This window comes from Echiichthys vipera, assembly GCF_963691815.1.
Source record: "Echiichthys vipera genome assembly, chromosome: X".
In the NCBI taxonomy this organism is placed as follows: Eukaryota; Metazoa; Chordata; class Actinopteri; order Perciformes; family Trachinidae; genus Echiichthys; species Echiichthys vipera.
Window position 1 is genome coordinate 35,872,572 of NC_139825.1, and position 14,621 is coordinate 35,887,192.

The following is a 14,621-nucleotide window of genomic DNA, read 5'->3' on the forward strand; positions in this document are numbered from 1 at the left end:
TTCCCCGCTTTTCCCAAAAAAGGTGCTATGTTGCCCGCTTTTCCCCAAAAGGTCCTATGTATCCCGCAAGGTCCCATGTTCCCCACAAGGTCCTATGTTCCCCGCAAGGTCCTATGTTCCCCACAAGGTTCTATGTTCCCCGCTTTTCCTCAAAAGGTCCTATGTTCCCCGCAAGGTCCTATGTTCCCCACAAGGTCCTATGTTCCCCGCAAGGTCCTGTGTTCCCTGCTTTTTCACAAAAAAGGTCCTATGTTCCCCGCTTTTCCCAAAAAAGGTCCTTTGTTCCCCGCTTTTCCCAAAAAATGTCCTATATTCCCTGCTTTTCCCCAAAAGGTCCTATGTTCCCCGCAAGGCCCTATGTTCCCTGCAAGGTCCTATGTTCCCCGCTTTTCCTCAAAAGGTCCTATGTTCCCCGCAAGGTCCTATCTTCCCCGCAAGTTCCTATGTTCCCCGCAAGGTCCTATGTTCTCCGCTTTTCCTCAAAAGGTCCTATGTTCCTCGTTCTTTCCAAAAAAGGTCCTATGTTCCCCGCAAGGTCCTATGTTCTCCACAAGGTCCTATGTTCCCCGCAAGGTCCTATGTTCTCCGCTTTTCCTCAAAAGGTCCTATGTTCCTCGTTCTTTCCAAAAAAGGTCCTATGTTCCCAGCAAGGTCCTATGTTCTCCACAAGGTCCTATGTTCCCCGCAAGGTCCTATGTTCTCCGCTTTTCCTCAAAAGGTCCTATGTTCCTCGTTCTTTCCAAAAAAGGTCCTATGTTCCCAGCAAGGTCCTATGTTCTCCACAAGGTCCTATGTTCCCCGCAAGGTCCTATGTTCCCCGCTTTTCCCCAAAAGGTCATATGGTCCTTGCTTTTCCCAAAAAGGTCCTATGTTCCCCGCTTTTCCCAAAAAAGGTCCTGTTTCCCACTTTTCCTAAAAAAAGGTCCTATGTTCCCCGCTTTTCCTCAAAAGGTCCTATACCTTGCTTTTCCCAAAAAAGGTCCTATGTTCCCCACAAGGTTCTATGTTCCCCGCTTTTTCTCAAAAGAACCTATGTTCCCTGCAAGGTCCTATTTTCCCTGCTTCTCCCCAAAAGGTCCTATGTTCCCTGCTTTTCCCAAAAAAGGTCCTATGTTCCCCACAAGCTTCTATGTTCCCTGCTTTTCCTCAAAAGGTCCTATGTTCCCCGCAAGGTCCTATGTTCCTTGCAAGGTTCTATGTTCCCCGCTTTTCCTCAAAAGGTCCTATGTTCCCCACTTATCCCAAAAAAGGTCCTATGTTCCGCTCTGTTATTTTTTCCACAATCAGTGCCGAATTCCCTGGCAAATAGTAATCTATGTAGACCCTAACTCTAGCCCTAACGAAATGCTGAATTCAATCTGCTAAGGCTTATGCGTCCGTTGAACATCAGACTCGGGGAACACGTGATGACCCCTGCCTAACCATGCATTGTGCCTAACTAACAATCGGGTATATGATATGACCACAAGGCAAACTGGTCTACCGCAGAGACCAACATCTAAATTAGCTGTGATCCGTTTTAATTCAAGAGGGAGTCATTAAATTACATAAATTATATGAAACATGCAAAAAAAAGCACTGTTGCGTCAATATACATTTTATTTTTATTATTTACTCTTTTTAAAGATTTAATAGCTTGTTTTTTTTCAGATGTTTATATGTTACAATATCCTCAGATTCAGTCATTTGTAAAAACATTCATGAGGCATGTATAAAAAAAAAAAAAAACAGGGCATCACCAAGTAGACAGATCAATCCACACACTTCCTCAGACATATACATAGAAATGTATGCACTTGTCCCCATGTACTTTACACATACTTATACACATTTATATATAAAATACACTTTAAAGGTGTTGGTTATTTGTTCAATTTGTGGTCTTAATTGGGGTTTCTCTTTTTAATAGGTCATTATCATGAAAACTGGAGAAAAGTTCCATGTAGACAAGGAAAACTATGATCACCTGTGGTAGTCTTTCACAGAAAGACTAGAGAAAGGCAAAAACGTAACTCCAGCCTACCCTACCTCTACCAAACGAGAAAGTAGAATCCCTCACTCCTTCCTACAAAAAAAAAAAAGAGGAAAAAAGTTTTACATCTGTCACAACAAATGCATGTGCCTGCAGCATCTAACTCCTGGGGAGAGTCCAAAAATACTTATTATCCTTGCATCCTTGTTGGATGGCTGCGAAGATATAAGTAAGCTACTACAGATCCACCACAAGTTCCTGTGGAGGAGTCCCAGAATCATGGGGTGTGGGGGTGTTAACCCAGTCATTAAAGGCCCCTCTATCTATTGACAAATCTTTTGAAAGCATTCTGGTCAAAGAGAAGAGGAACGAAGGGCAAAAAGACAACATATCCTTCAAAAAAAGCAGATGTTAACACCCCTGACCAACTGAATAAAGGTGACAGAGATAGGGGAAAATAAATACAAATAAAGCAAATTAGAATATCAGCAGTGGTTCGCCTGTCAAATCACACAGTCAAATAATAAAATAAGCATTTGTTGGGATTCATTGAGAGCAGAACACTGCATTTAGCAATCTTAATGTTTCTCCTTTACATCATCTCAGTGAGAAAAAAAATAACACAAAGTCCCGTTGTGTTGGCTTCTTTGTTTTTACTTCTTCCAGGGGAAGAGAGAAGTTCTTTGTGATTATTGTGGGACAGGACGGGCTGTTCCAACCAGTTCATATCTCTATCAAACGTCAAACTGCACTCCAGTTCAGTCCTTCAAAATGAATTGTTTCTTTAGTCCTACTTTCCTCTCTCACCCTCTTTTATTGCCGTCCATTTCAGTGAGAGAACAAAAAGGAACTATGGGGAGAAAAAATCCCACAGGTATTTCACGAAGACACAGTTTTTTCATCACACACTATCCTTACATACAAAACAAGCCGGCAAAAGACGATAGACTAATCCCTGCGGGTTGGATGTTTGAAATTATGCGAATATGTATTACTTTATTCTTAATGCTTCACAAAAGTCTTCTGGTGTCCTCAGTGGCAGACTTTGCAGCTCTTGAAAATGACCAGTTAACTGTTTGTACGTTTTCATATAAAAAATGAGTAGCTGAGGTGGGAGAAGCAAATGAATAGGGAGGAAAGGAGAGTGTGATAGTGAACACAAACATACACAACAATATTCAAAGCCGTGATACTGTGGGGGCAAGATCATGCTCCTGAGTCCACGTGTGAGCAAAACAGAGTGACAATTCCATGCTCAAGACCAATAACGGTGACGTCGCTGGGCTCGAGGAGGGAGAGGGACGGAGGGACTGGTTAGGATAAAATCTGGACATGGATGTAGTGATAGAGAGATAGAGGAGACGAAGAGGCTAGCTCCACAGTCCTGCGTAGTTGCCATGCAGGCCGGAACACAGCGGCCCACCCGCAACAAACAGTTTGGTGCCAGAGTCGTCGTAGCAGTGGGTGTACACCGCGTTGGGGAATGAATGAATGTCTGAGAAGTAACTCCTCCACGTCTCATCGTGATTCTGAGAGTTGGAGAGCAGGGGAGGGAGGTCACAGATAAGGACAGAAGAAAGGAAAAGTTATGAAAAGTAATCTATGACGACAATACTATCACATTTGACATCAGGCCAACTGAAGTTTAGAACTTCATCTTTATTGATGACAAATGGCTTCAAAAAAATAATTTTCAAGTACCAGCCAGCCTTTCCCTGTAGAGAGTTTGAGGATGCCATCTCCTGGGCACTTTCGGTACCCTCCAGCTGGATTCAAAGGGTTCTCCAGGAATCTCTGGGCCCGGATGTCATAGAAGAGAAGGGAGCCTTGGCCGGTGCCCACTGTCACAATGTGCTCATAGAAACTCACTGAACGGATCCCTGCACAGATACAGATGTCTTGAATGCAAAACTACTTAAAAGTATACAGCAGTATTTAATATGGGAACATCTTGATTCAATTGTCAGCTGCTCTCCACTTGTGCTATTATCTTCTTCTAAATGTTTACACCACCTACCGCTTCCTCTCTCTCTGGAATTGACAGACTTGATGTTGTGTGTAGGCTGCCGTGGATCCAAAAAGGAAACATGGGCTTGAGAACCCACAGCATACACTGACCAGTCCTGTCCATATGCCAGACACACATTCTCTTTGCAGTGAGGCAGCTTGGTGGACAGTATCTGGAGGGAAAGACGAGAGAATGTGAAATGGGAACCAAGTAAAGATGATGTCAAGAACAGTCCATTCATATCTCAATAACAATATAATATAGCATGTTTTCTGGTATGAAATAACCACTTGGTAAAGCCCATTTCTGAATACTCCCTAGAAATTAAATACAAGACAAATGATAAGTACTTTGTATTTTTCCTTATTTTATTAAAAACTTAATTGCAAAATAATATAACATGCAAGGATTAGAATGTAAAGCATTTGTCCAAATTACATAAATATTGCGACAAAAGTTCGGCTGCTAGTCTTCCATGCAATGCTGCTTCTTCAGTGCATAATTAGCACATCTAGGTGATGAGGTTGCACCAAATAGATGTACTAGCATCCGATATTCTACCAGTCTCCTTCAGGCCATCATAAAAACCTGAGAAAATCAATGTCCTTAAAGCTCCCTTAGTTTTCCTATAGTGAACTGCTCTAGGGAGTATAGGCAGTCTTGGCTGTTGCTAGTTTTTCTTTCAATGGAGTGTTCAAAGGCTTAAATAAATGTCTCATATTCCAAAGGATTACCATTGAACACTGGGATATCATTTTTTGGTAATAAAGCGGCAAGCTGGTGTTGTACTAGTGATGTTGTGATATCATTTTGTTTCACTAATAAGCTGTTGATGACTGAATTTTGACGTTAGTCCGTTGATGTTGATCCAAGTGGGTATACTTGATGTCCAGAAATGTCAATATTTGTGGTTTCATTTCAGCGTTGCTCACGTTTTTGTTTTGCATTTTTAACAGCTGATTTCCCTTAAAGTGGTTGGTTTCCAAGAGTCTGTAATGCAGGCTGGTCTTCCTCCAATTCAGCATTTCATTTAGTCAAAGCTTGAGGACATTTGGATTTGGCAAGATATGAATTCATGCCATCGCAACTGGATGTAACACTTCCTCCAACACTTAATTGGTAGCTGCTAGTTCAGTGTCCATCTGTAACTTCTCAATTCTCCTTTTTCAATTTTCCTTCAATCTCCAATGTATGTTTAGCTTCAAGAGAAAGAGCATGCTGAAGTAGTGCAGCCTTTTCTACTTGAGCTTTACGACAAGCTGTGGAAGTACTTGAAGCATTTGATCTAGACAATGACGAACTTTGTTTTTTGTATTTTTCACTGAAACATTTGAAACATCACGTAAACATCACTATCAGGATTATCATCACCAAGATGATTATCATGATTACACAACCACTGTTTCACATTACACATACAATGGTTATTTGAACCCATCTTTGCTTTATACCAGTCTTCTTGCTTTTTATACTCATCTTCAGGAAGAGGCATTTCAACCAACTGTTTGTGCATTTCAGCAGCTTCATCACACCTGTCTACGAAATATTTTACTCTTCTTTTTATCTCAAACACATTGTTATTTGTTTGCATGAGGTTCTCAATATGTTTTTTCAAGTAAAAGAATTTCCCCCCTGGGATGAATAAAGTATAATTGATTCATTCATTGAAGTCATTTGCTTTAGTTAACATTGCTTTTCTCTTTTTTTGAATATTTTCAATGAACATTCCAGTACCATTTAAAGTAGCTTAGCGGCTCGTTTTTCTCAAACATCAGCACTATGAGCTGGTTCGGGATTCCCGGCCGTATTAGGCAGTTCATTGTCTTTATCGGACTCTTCAGGGTCTTCCATTTTAATTAAGAGAGTGGAACATTATGTTAGTAAATATCCACGTAAAGTACACACAATAAGCCCCTAAGACTTGGCACTCATTATCGTTCACCTTTATGCAAACCAGTTTATATACGGCCCGATACTGTTCCATACCTCTGTTGTCACTTAAATAATGGAAAAAGATACACCCACCAGTATCAATGTCTACTTTCTGTTTTGCGGTCTATTCATGCAAAGATCAATCACCATTCTCAAACGTTACAAATCCAGCTAATTGGCCCTATGCTGATAGTAACGTTGGTGTGTTGCACAGTAAGTTTTTGTCCTTGACACGCATACCTTGAGTTGTGTGTTTATTGCTTGCTTCTTTGGTCCTCTGCTTCTTGTTGAAGTATTAGTAATTGTGCAAATATAATATATATCATATATAATAACTTAACTTAACACAAAGGATAGTTTATCATTCATACTGCCTTTGAGTTACGTGCGTGCATGCGGGAAGAGCTGTTTTCCCTCAGCTGTTCAACAAACACGCTCCCACCACACACCTGTGTCATTTATCACTTAATTAGGTGACGTGACCCATCACCATCGAGTTAACAGCCCCATGTGATGTCATATACCATACACAAAGTAACTTATTTAAGCTTTCAAAAATAAAACAAAAAACAAAAAAGTTTAAATGTCTGTAATAACAGTAGGAAAGTTGAGAGTGTTATCTAAACTAACTGCTAAAGTGAACAGGTGAAGTAAGGAAAACGCTGTTGGTTGACACCTGTGTTTTTCATCAAATAATAATAAGATAGAAGATAAACTTTTTTTTATAAAATCAAATCAGTTGGAATAAAACAAGACTAGATTAACTGTTCAATTAAGTCTGATAGGATGTTTTCTCCATTAATTGAATGTATCAGCCGTGTATGAAGTAATCAGAGGGAATGCATCATGTGATTAGAAGTCAAACTATGTATTGTGATTTACCTTGCACAAGTTTTGCTCAGCTTTCCAGAGGTGGAAATAGCCATCCAAAGACACAGCACCCAGTTCCTGGAAAGGGTGACACAACAGGTGTAAATGACTAAAGTTGAGGTGTGTGGAGACAGAACCCAGAAACAAGACGTACTGATAAAGATACTTTTTGCAAGAATTTTGCACATTATCGGCAACCTTAATATTTTCAATATTAAATGCTTTCCCCCTGTAGGCTGGAGCTCTACTGTGGTCCACTTGAATGGTGGATACAATGGATTTGTCTGGGGACCCATTTCCATAGCATAAAGGAAAACATGAACATCCCATCCAAGAATAGAAAGAATAGAATAGAAAAATAGTTGTTAGTGGCAGCCCAACTCAAATGATCTCTTTCTCATATCCCTTTTTTCCTAAAAAAAGTAAATTAAATAGAAAGCATTGTTTGCATTATTTCACTGCACAATAAACATGTCCGTCAGGATGAACCTTACCTTATGGTTATTGTTGAAGGCCAGAGCACGGACTTTGCAGTTGTATGGGTTGGTGTACTCCTTTGGGATGTCCTTGAGGGCACGATGGGAGATGTGGGCGTATGAGGGTACTGCCTCTTCATTCTGACTGCGCTCAGCCTGACTCATTACGTCCTCCGTCACCTCCCACAGGCCCATAGAGCCATCTCTGGACCCTTAAATTTAAACACATGCCACGTTTTGATTACTGCCTAAATCAGAGGTTTTCAAAGTGGGGGCATGCCTAACATGGGGGGCTACAAACAGTTTCTGGAGAGGGTCAGTGAATGGAACATTTTCAGATTTTTTTTTTAAATTACCAATTCAATTATTAAAAAATATATAATAGGCTATGGTTTTTTCCCCCCACTTCCAGAGTCAGAAACTTAAAAAAATAAATAAATAAAATAAAAAAAGAAAACTTTTGCCAAGCTTTGTCTCAGGGGAGACCCACAGTCTCAGACTTTGAAACCCCCTGGCCTAGATTATTTAGGTTTCTACTAACTGCAGACAAAAGTGAGAGGGCATTTATTTGTGCAGGCATGTAATGCTCATACAGCAGTGTTCATTCATACAACTTTGCTCATATAGACAACTCACCAGAAACCGCCATATTGTCACTGATCCATGCTATGGAGAAGATCCAGTCATTGTGACCTTCCTGAAAAACAAATAGCTACCTTGTAAAAGCAAAAGAACCAGTTTTAAACAACATTGTGTGCTTCCGGTTGAATTGCTGAACAGTTAACGCTTCACAGTGGCTGGTAAATAGTAACAAAATATATATCATGGTAATAAAATTGCAGTAATTCCCCCTCTCTGGTCGAACATATGCTAATCGGGGAATAAATCACTTGTGTTGTGGGATCTTGTTGTAAAAAGTGCTGATCAAGTGGAAAATTTGACATTTTGTGGCACTTTATGAAAAGTCAGGGAATCAGAAAAGCAGTTGTGGAGATATTTTACTTGTGGGCCAACCTACACTGTCATCTCTAGAGCCCCTCTGCTGGTTAGTCTAGGTGTAGGCTTGCATTGACAGACCTATCGCCACAGCCCCGTGTCACTGCTGGTGTATGCTCTAGCTACATTAGTATATTTTCTATTCTTATTTTTTATTTTTATCTTCTATTTAATTTTTAATTATCTTTGTTTACCTTATGTAAACTAAGGGTCTGTGTTGTCTGTGTCTGTGTTGTAAGCTACTGCTCACGTGAATTTCCCCGCTGTGGGATCAATAAAGTCTATTCTATTCTATTCTATTCTACATGAGTCACAATTCTGGAAAATGGGGTATAAAGTAACACTCTGTCTTCTTTGTATTTCGTTCAACTAATCACAATGTTTTTGGGTGGAGCTAAGCCCAGGTGCAGTAACAGTGCCCTTGCAAAACAGATAATAGCAATGATAAAGAAGGGATCTGACATCTGGTGCGGCTAAAATCCACCTGGAGAGGTAACATACTAACAGACATCTGCCAATACAAGATAATTCAACACAGTTAATGGAGTAGTCAAAATTGCCACACCTAATACATCAAACCCTCTATTGATCAGCCATGCTTACAAGACTCAAACTTTGTGGCCGGTGCACAGGTAGTTCAATATTTTGAAAGAAAGAATCAAAGAAAAATGAATTACAGCGTCTATAAGCCATGACTGGAACGGATCCAAACCACTTACATCTCCAACACAAACAGGGTCTAGTGTGGGCAGCTGGTAGATGGCCAGGCTGTTGGGGTTGTCTCCTCCGGTTGCTAGCAGTGTTCTGGAGGGGTTGAGTTCAATGGCGTGTATCCCACAGCCCTGCTGGTCAAGCCTTGCCCGAGAGCCTCCTGTGGGGAGGTAATGTCGCCCAGCCACCACTGCGCCCACCGCCCCGGAGCTTCCACCACGACACTCCCTGTCCTTCAGCATGGGAATGCGTGTTATCTGCCCTGTCAGGACATCAGCTACAAAAAGCTGCAGGTAAGAGAATGAAAGACATCTGGTTGAGCCAAAACTATTCAGATAAGTGTGTACGTATTCAGTAATCTGATTGACAGAGAGAGAGATAGAGAGGGAGAGAGAGATAACAATATATAGCTCACATAAACATCAACATTCAATGTTTTAAGAAGACCAAGCTGAATAAAGCCTGAAAAACAGAACATTGGTACTGGCTGTGATCTGGTCACAACTATGATGATATTCAGAACAACACAACTGCCTCTTGTGTGATAATGCTGAAATTACGAAAAAACTTCTAATTCAAAGCTAATCCTATTGATCCTAAACTACTAATCCTATTTCCTACAAAGTACCATGGTCTCAGATTAGGAGTTGCTTCACACTCAACGGCAAACGGCCCCATTACGTGCGACAATAAACAGTGATGGAATCTCGAGGTCACCAAACTGGAAACCATCATCTGCACCCAGAAATTCTGTCATGTAAATTTGACGACTCAAAAATATTTTTTCACCCCCCAAATTGTCTTATATTTGTTTCACTCACTGATGTAGAAAAACTTCACTTTGATGAATAGAATGATAACTCAACTTATGTGCTTGAATATACAAGTTTAACGACACAAATAAGAATTCTGATCCTGGTACAGCTTGCATGGTAAGTTATGCCATAAACACAAAGCACAGAACAATAATTATTTCAGCTTCATATTGAGTGTCCTGCGTCAAACAGAATGACATGTATTCACTGTGTGTAACCATTGGTTAAGACTGCTGGAGTCAGAAATGTCATAAAAGGTCCTCATCTTATCTTGAAAACACTTGAAACACCCTGAAGCCTTCTTAATTATATGCATTTAGATCGTGAAGGACTCTGAAGCCTCACATCATACAGTGGTCCTGATGACATTCACTTCATCTTTAATATGGTGTTCACATGACAGTTGCAGAAATCAAAGAATTTCCTTTCTCTGTTTATAATCAAATTATTTAAGTGCATGTAATCTTGCTGATTTTAAGTGATAGTACTCTCAGATTAACACCAAATATTGGAAATATATGGGGCTAGTAACAAAAAAGTAATCTCACCGTGTTGCACTTGGTCCCACACACAACCTGCCTGTGGTTGAGCCACTGTGAAGCAAACACCTTGTTGAGTCGTCCCAGGGAGAACTCTCTCTCCTTGAGGATGCCAGGGAGCCTGCCGGCTGCAAAGCCCCGAAGGCTCCGCTGGAGGCGCACCTCGTGCTGCTGTTGCGGCCTGAACTCCCGCCCCCGGATGGCACATACGACTGAGCGCCGACTGCTCCACCACTGCTGGGCATGACGTGATGAACAAGAAACACGACTACGCTTGTGTGGTGCTTGACACCAGCCCAGCTGAGGAAAAGGACAGGAAGAAGGGAAAACAATTAAGTAAATGAATAAGTCTTCAAATAATATAATCTAATTGCATCAGATCTTTTTCATCTTTCTTAATTCCTATTTCAATATCACAAACTGTCTGTGCTGAGCCATAGCCTCATCGCCATTCCCCAGAGGACTGAGGAGACCCATCTGTAGCTTGTTGGTACAGATTTAAGAGCATTAGTGGATCATGGGAGTATTATAGCAGAAACGCACGCATCCACACAATCATTGAAACTTCCTCAGGATGGGTCAATATATGCCTGGTTTACAAGAGAGCGCTGTATTTGATCTTGCCCAGATAGGCCAGTACTATTGGCTGCCTATAATAGAGGTTCAGACAACACCTATTGTTAGTCACTACACCACATAAGACCTCATAATTGCATTATCACAGGTCAGGAGGAACACAACTAAATATTTTACACACATACACACACCAAAATGTGTGGAGGCAGAATCAAATCAGGTTAACCCATCACACTTTGTCTGACTATCTATTTAAACATGGCAACAACGCCTCAGGATCCCCCAGTTAGAGCTTGTTAATGTGGCCCGGGAAAGGGAAGTTTGGGGTCCCCTGCTAAAGCTGCTGCCCCCGCGACCCGACCCCGGATAAGCGGATGAAGATGAGATGAGATAAAAAAAAATCAAACTTGCCCACCCATTCACACTGTTACACAATACTATTCACACAATTTACAAACTTGGTTTACATCACAGCTTTAGAAAATGCTATTCCACTTTATTGTGTTGGTTTTCCAGAGATATTTAAGTACGCAACAAAAGCTAATACGCAAATATTGCAAAAAATAATTGCAATTTTAAAAATGGTAAAATACTATTATGTTGGAATCCCTTCAAATTTAAGAGGGAACACAGAAACTGTCAGAAATAAAGACATCATAAGACGGGTGACTTTTAATTAATTTGAATTTACACCGCGATAATATTACATACGTTTAATGATTATAAATTATCTAACTCTGGCCTGATTATTCATACCCATTATAAGTTGTGTAAAAGTCATCCTGGGGCAGAGGATAACAAGAGAAGGATAAGTCCTTAAATTCCCTGGATCTCAAAGGAATCTGAGGTGCTATTGGTCTTTTTTGCGGTCTTTTAGATGTATTTGAGTCATTAATAGATTAATAAGTGTTTTGATATGGATGTGGTTTAATTACTGGTGAATGATAATGATGATGGCCGGACGTGGCCGAGACATGCCCTGAAATTGTTGACATACAAAGCAGTAAAGGCTAATCGTGCAGTAACATTTACGTTATGTTTAATGCAAAGTTAAGTTAGTAATACTGTCAACCAATTCCTAGTCAAAAGCATATTTTGTGGTGTCGACACATGGGCTCAGGGCTGATTGTAAGGAAGATGATCGTGTTGCTGCTGCTGAGTGTTGTCAACAGAGGTCCAGGCCCATCTATGGTTGCTCGGTAGGGACAAGCCTGTGAATGTTCTCATTTGTCCAGGTCATAGTTATCTATAAATCTATACATGGAGGAGGTAGAGGACAAGGCTTTGAACTCCTCCAAAGGAATAACACAGAGCCATTGGTTCAGATATGTGGACGACACATTGGTTAAAATCAAATCCAAAGAGTTGCAAACTTTTTCAGAACATGTAAACTCAGTGGACAGAAACATCAAGTTCACCAGAGAGGAAGTTAAGGACAACAGTTGCCTTTCTTAGACTGTGACGTCCATATGGAGAATGACAGGAGCCTCCACATTGGGGTATACAGAAAACCGACTCACACAGATCAATATCTACTGTTTGACTCTCACCACCCCCTGGAACACAAGCTTGGAGTTATCAGAACCCTGCAACATAGAGCCCATAACGTACCCACAAGCTCACAGGCCCATGGGGAAGAACACAAGCACCTGAGAGGCGCCCTCACAACTTGTGGTTACCCCAGCTGGAACTTTGTGAAAAAGGCACCTGCTTCCAGAAAGAAAACCAAACGGGTTGAGAAGGAAAAACAAAACAAGATAAACAACATAATCCCATATGTGGCTGGGGTATCAGAGAAACTCAGGAGGATCTTCAGCAAACACTGCATCCCTGTGTATTTCAAACCCAGTAACACACTCAGACAGAGACTAGTACATCCGAAGGACAGAACACCACACACCCACAAAAGCAAACTGGTTTATGCTGTCCAATGCAACGAGGAATGCAAAGATCTTTACATTGGAGAAACAAAACAACCACTGCATAAACGCATGGCCCAACACAGGAGAGCTAACTCCTCAGGCCTGGACTCTGCTGTCCACTTACATCTCAAGGAGAAAGCCCACTCCTTTGAGGACAACAATGTCCACATCCTGGACAGAGAGGACAGATGGTTTGAAAGAGGAGTAAAAGAAGCCATCTATGCAAAAGTATTAATAATCCCAGTCTGGGATCATTAAAGTAATTCTATTCTAAACAGAGGAGGAGGTCTGAGACACCACTTATCTCCAATTTACAATGCTGCCCTTTCATCCCTTCCCAGGAGATTCAGCAATCTAACTCAAAGAACAACTGTTCACAACTGGCCTCCTGTGACTCCAACGACTGTTGTTAAGACTCAATAGAGCACTAACGAAGTCGAAACCTACTTCCCACCAACGACTGTCACTCTAATGGCACTTGGCGCACAAAGGGTTCCAGTGACATCATCGGCCTTGTGAGAGGTTAAATACCTGGATCTCCACACCAGATAGTTGGACCAGTCCCAGCCTGGTCAGATGCGTACATGGACTGATGAAGCCCCTTGGTTATTTGTCTAGGAAGACGTTTCACCTCTCATCCAAGTCCAGTTGCTTTTGACTGAAATTGCTTTGGGGACTCTGTATGGACTTTAGCTAACTAGTAGCTAGGGTGACGTTTCAGCTACAGTTAACGTTATGTCGAATAATTGGGATTATTCAGTTTCCGGTGATGTTTCACGCTAGTCTTGATGGTGGCTAGAGGTGACACGCGATGACCCCAATCGAATAAGGGACTGCCATTGTTATATATTTGTAAAAAAGCTATTCAATCGTGATTACAATTAAATAATTGCCACAATAACATGAGGTAGCTAGCACGTTGGCTAACGTTAACATAGCTGCCGTTGGATAACGCCATACTAACGTTAGCGGGTATTGACTTTCAAATAGAAACACTCTGTATTTGTGTTTAAAGAAGACCCATTTGTGATTATTTGGTATTTGTTAATTCGACAATACATTATACCGGGCAATTTGCTAAAAATCAAATCAGTAGTCCACCTCTGACATGGCCTAAATTGTATCGGCTAAACCTGGCTAGCCCAGTCTAGTTAGAATGCTAATATAACCGGTTTCCGCCTACCTGTTGTTGGTCCTTGGGCTCTCCTGTCTTCCTTTTCCTGCTAACTGTTTTTCTCGTCATAATCTGATACACACAGCTCCCTCGTCCACATGGAGGGTAAAAGTGACGCTGGACACTGGATCATATAATGGCGATATGCTGTTTTGTTTCTTGGCCCTCGCTGGCAGCGTCCGACGACGAGCAAGGGCGATCACATACGGGAGAGGGTAGTTTAGCCGCTGGTTAAGATTGTCGCTGACTTACTATTGTTAGCTTGCCTCCCAGGCTCCAGACTAATACTACAATCTGACCGTACTCCCTTTTCAGTTTCGACAACGTCGCTACCTACTGCTAGAGGGTACAAACTCTCCTTTTTCCCCCCTACCAAGTCGCGTCAGCAACGGCGAAAGCATTGAGCAGCGCGCAGCCGCACTCAAATTAAACATCAACAAAAACAAGGTCGTACGTGAACGCGAGCGTCATGCGTGAACGCGAGCGTCGTGCGTGAACGCGAACGTCAAACGTGAACGCGAGCGTCGTACGTGAACGCGAGCGTCATGCGTGCTCGCTCACGGAAACTGGGTGGGCTCGTTGATCAGATGATTCTGTTTTCTCTTTATTTGGTTTCAGTAGTAAAAATGA

The 14,621-nt window shown here is 41.5% G+C and overlaps 1 protein-coding gene across 1 annotated transcript; it reads right to left on the reverse strand.

The window, feature by feature from the left end:
- Window positions 1-1,590: 1,590 nt before the first annotated feature.
- dcaf12 (DDB1 and CUL4 associated factor 12) lies at window positions 1,591-14,367 on the reverse strand. The gene is made up of 9 exons (XM_083939908.1): window positions 14,001-14,367; window positions 10,329-10,619; window positions 8,974-9,252; window positions 7,895-7,955; window positions 7,277-7,470; window positions 6,795-6,860; window positions 3,990-4,152; window positions 3,674-3,852; window positions 1,591-3,501 (listed from the first exon to the last, which is right to left on the reverse strand). The coding sequence occupies exons 1-9, from the start codon at window positions 14,058-14,060 to the stop codon at window positions 3,343-3,345; spliced, it is 1,452 nt and encodes a 483-aa protein (XP_083796034.1). The 5' UTR covers window positions 14,061-14,367; the 3' UTR covers window positions 1,591-3,342.
- Between the last annotated feature and the right edge of the window lie 254 nt (window positions 14,368-14,621).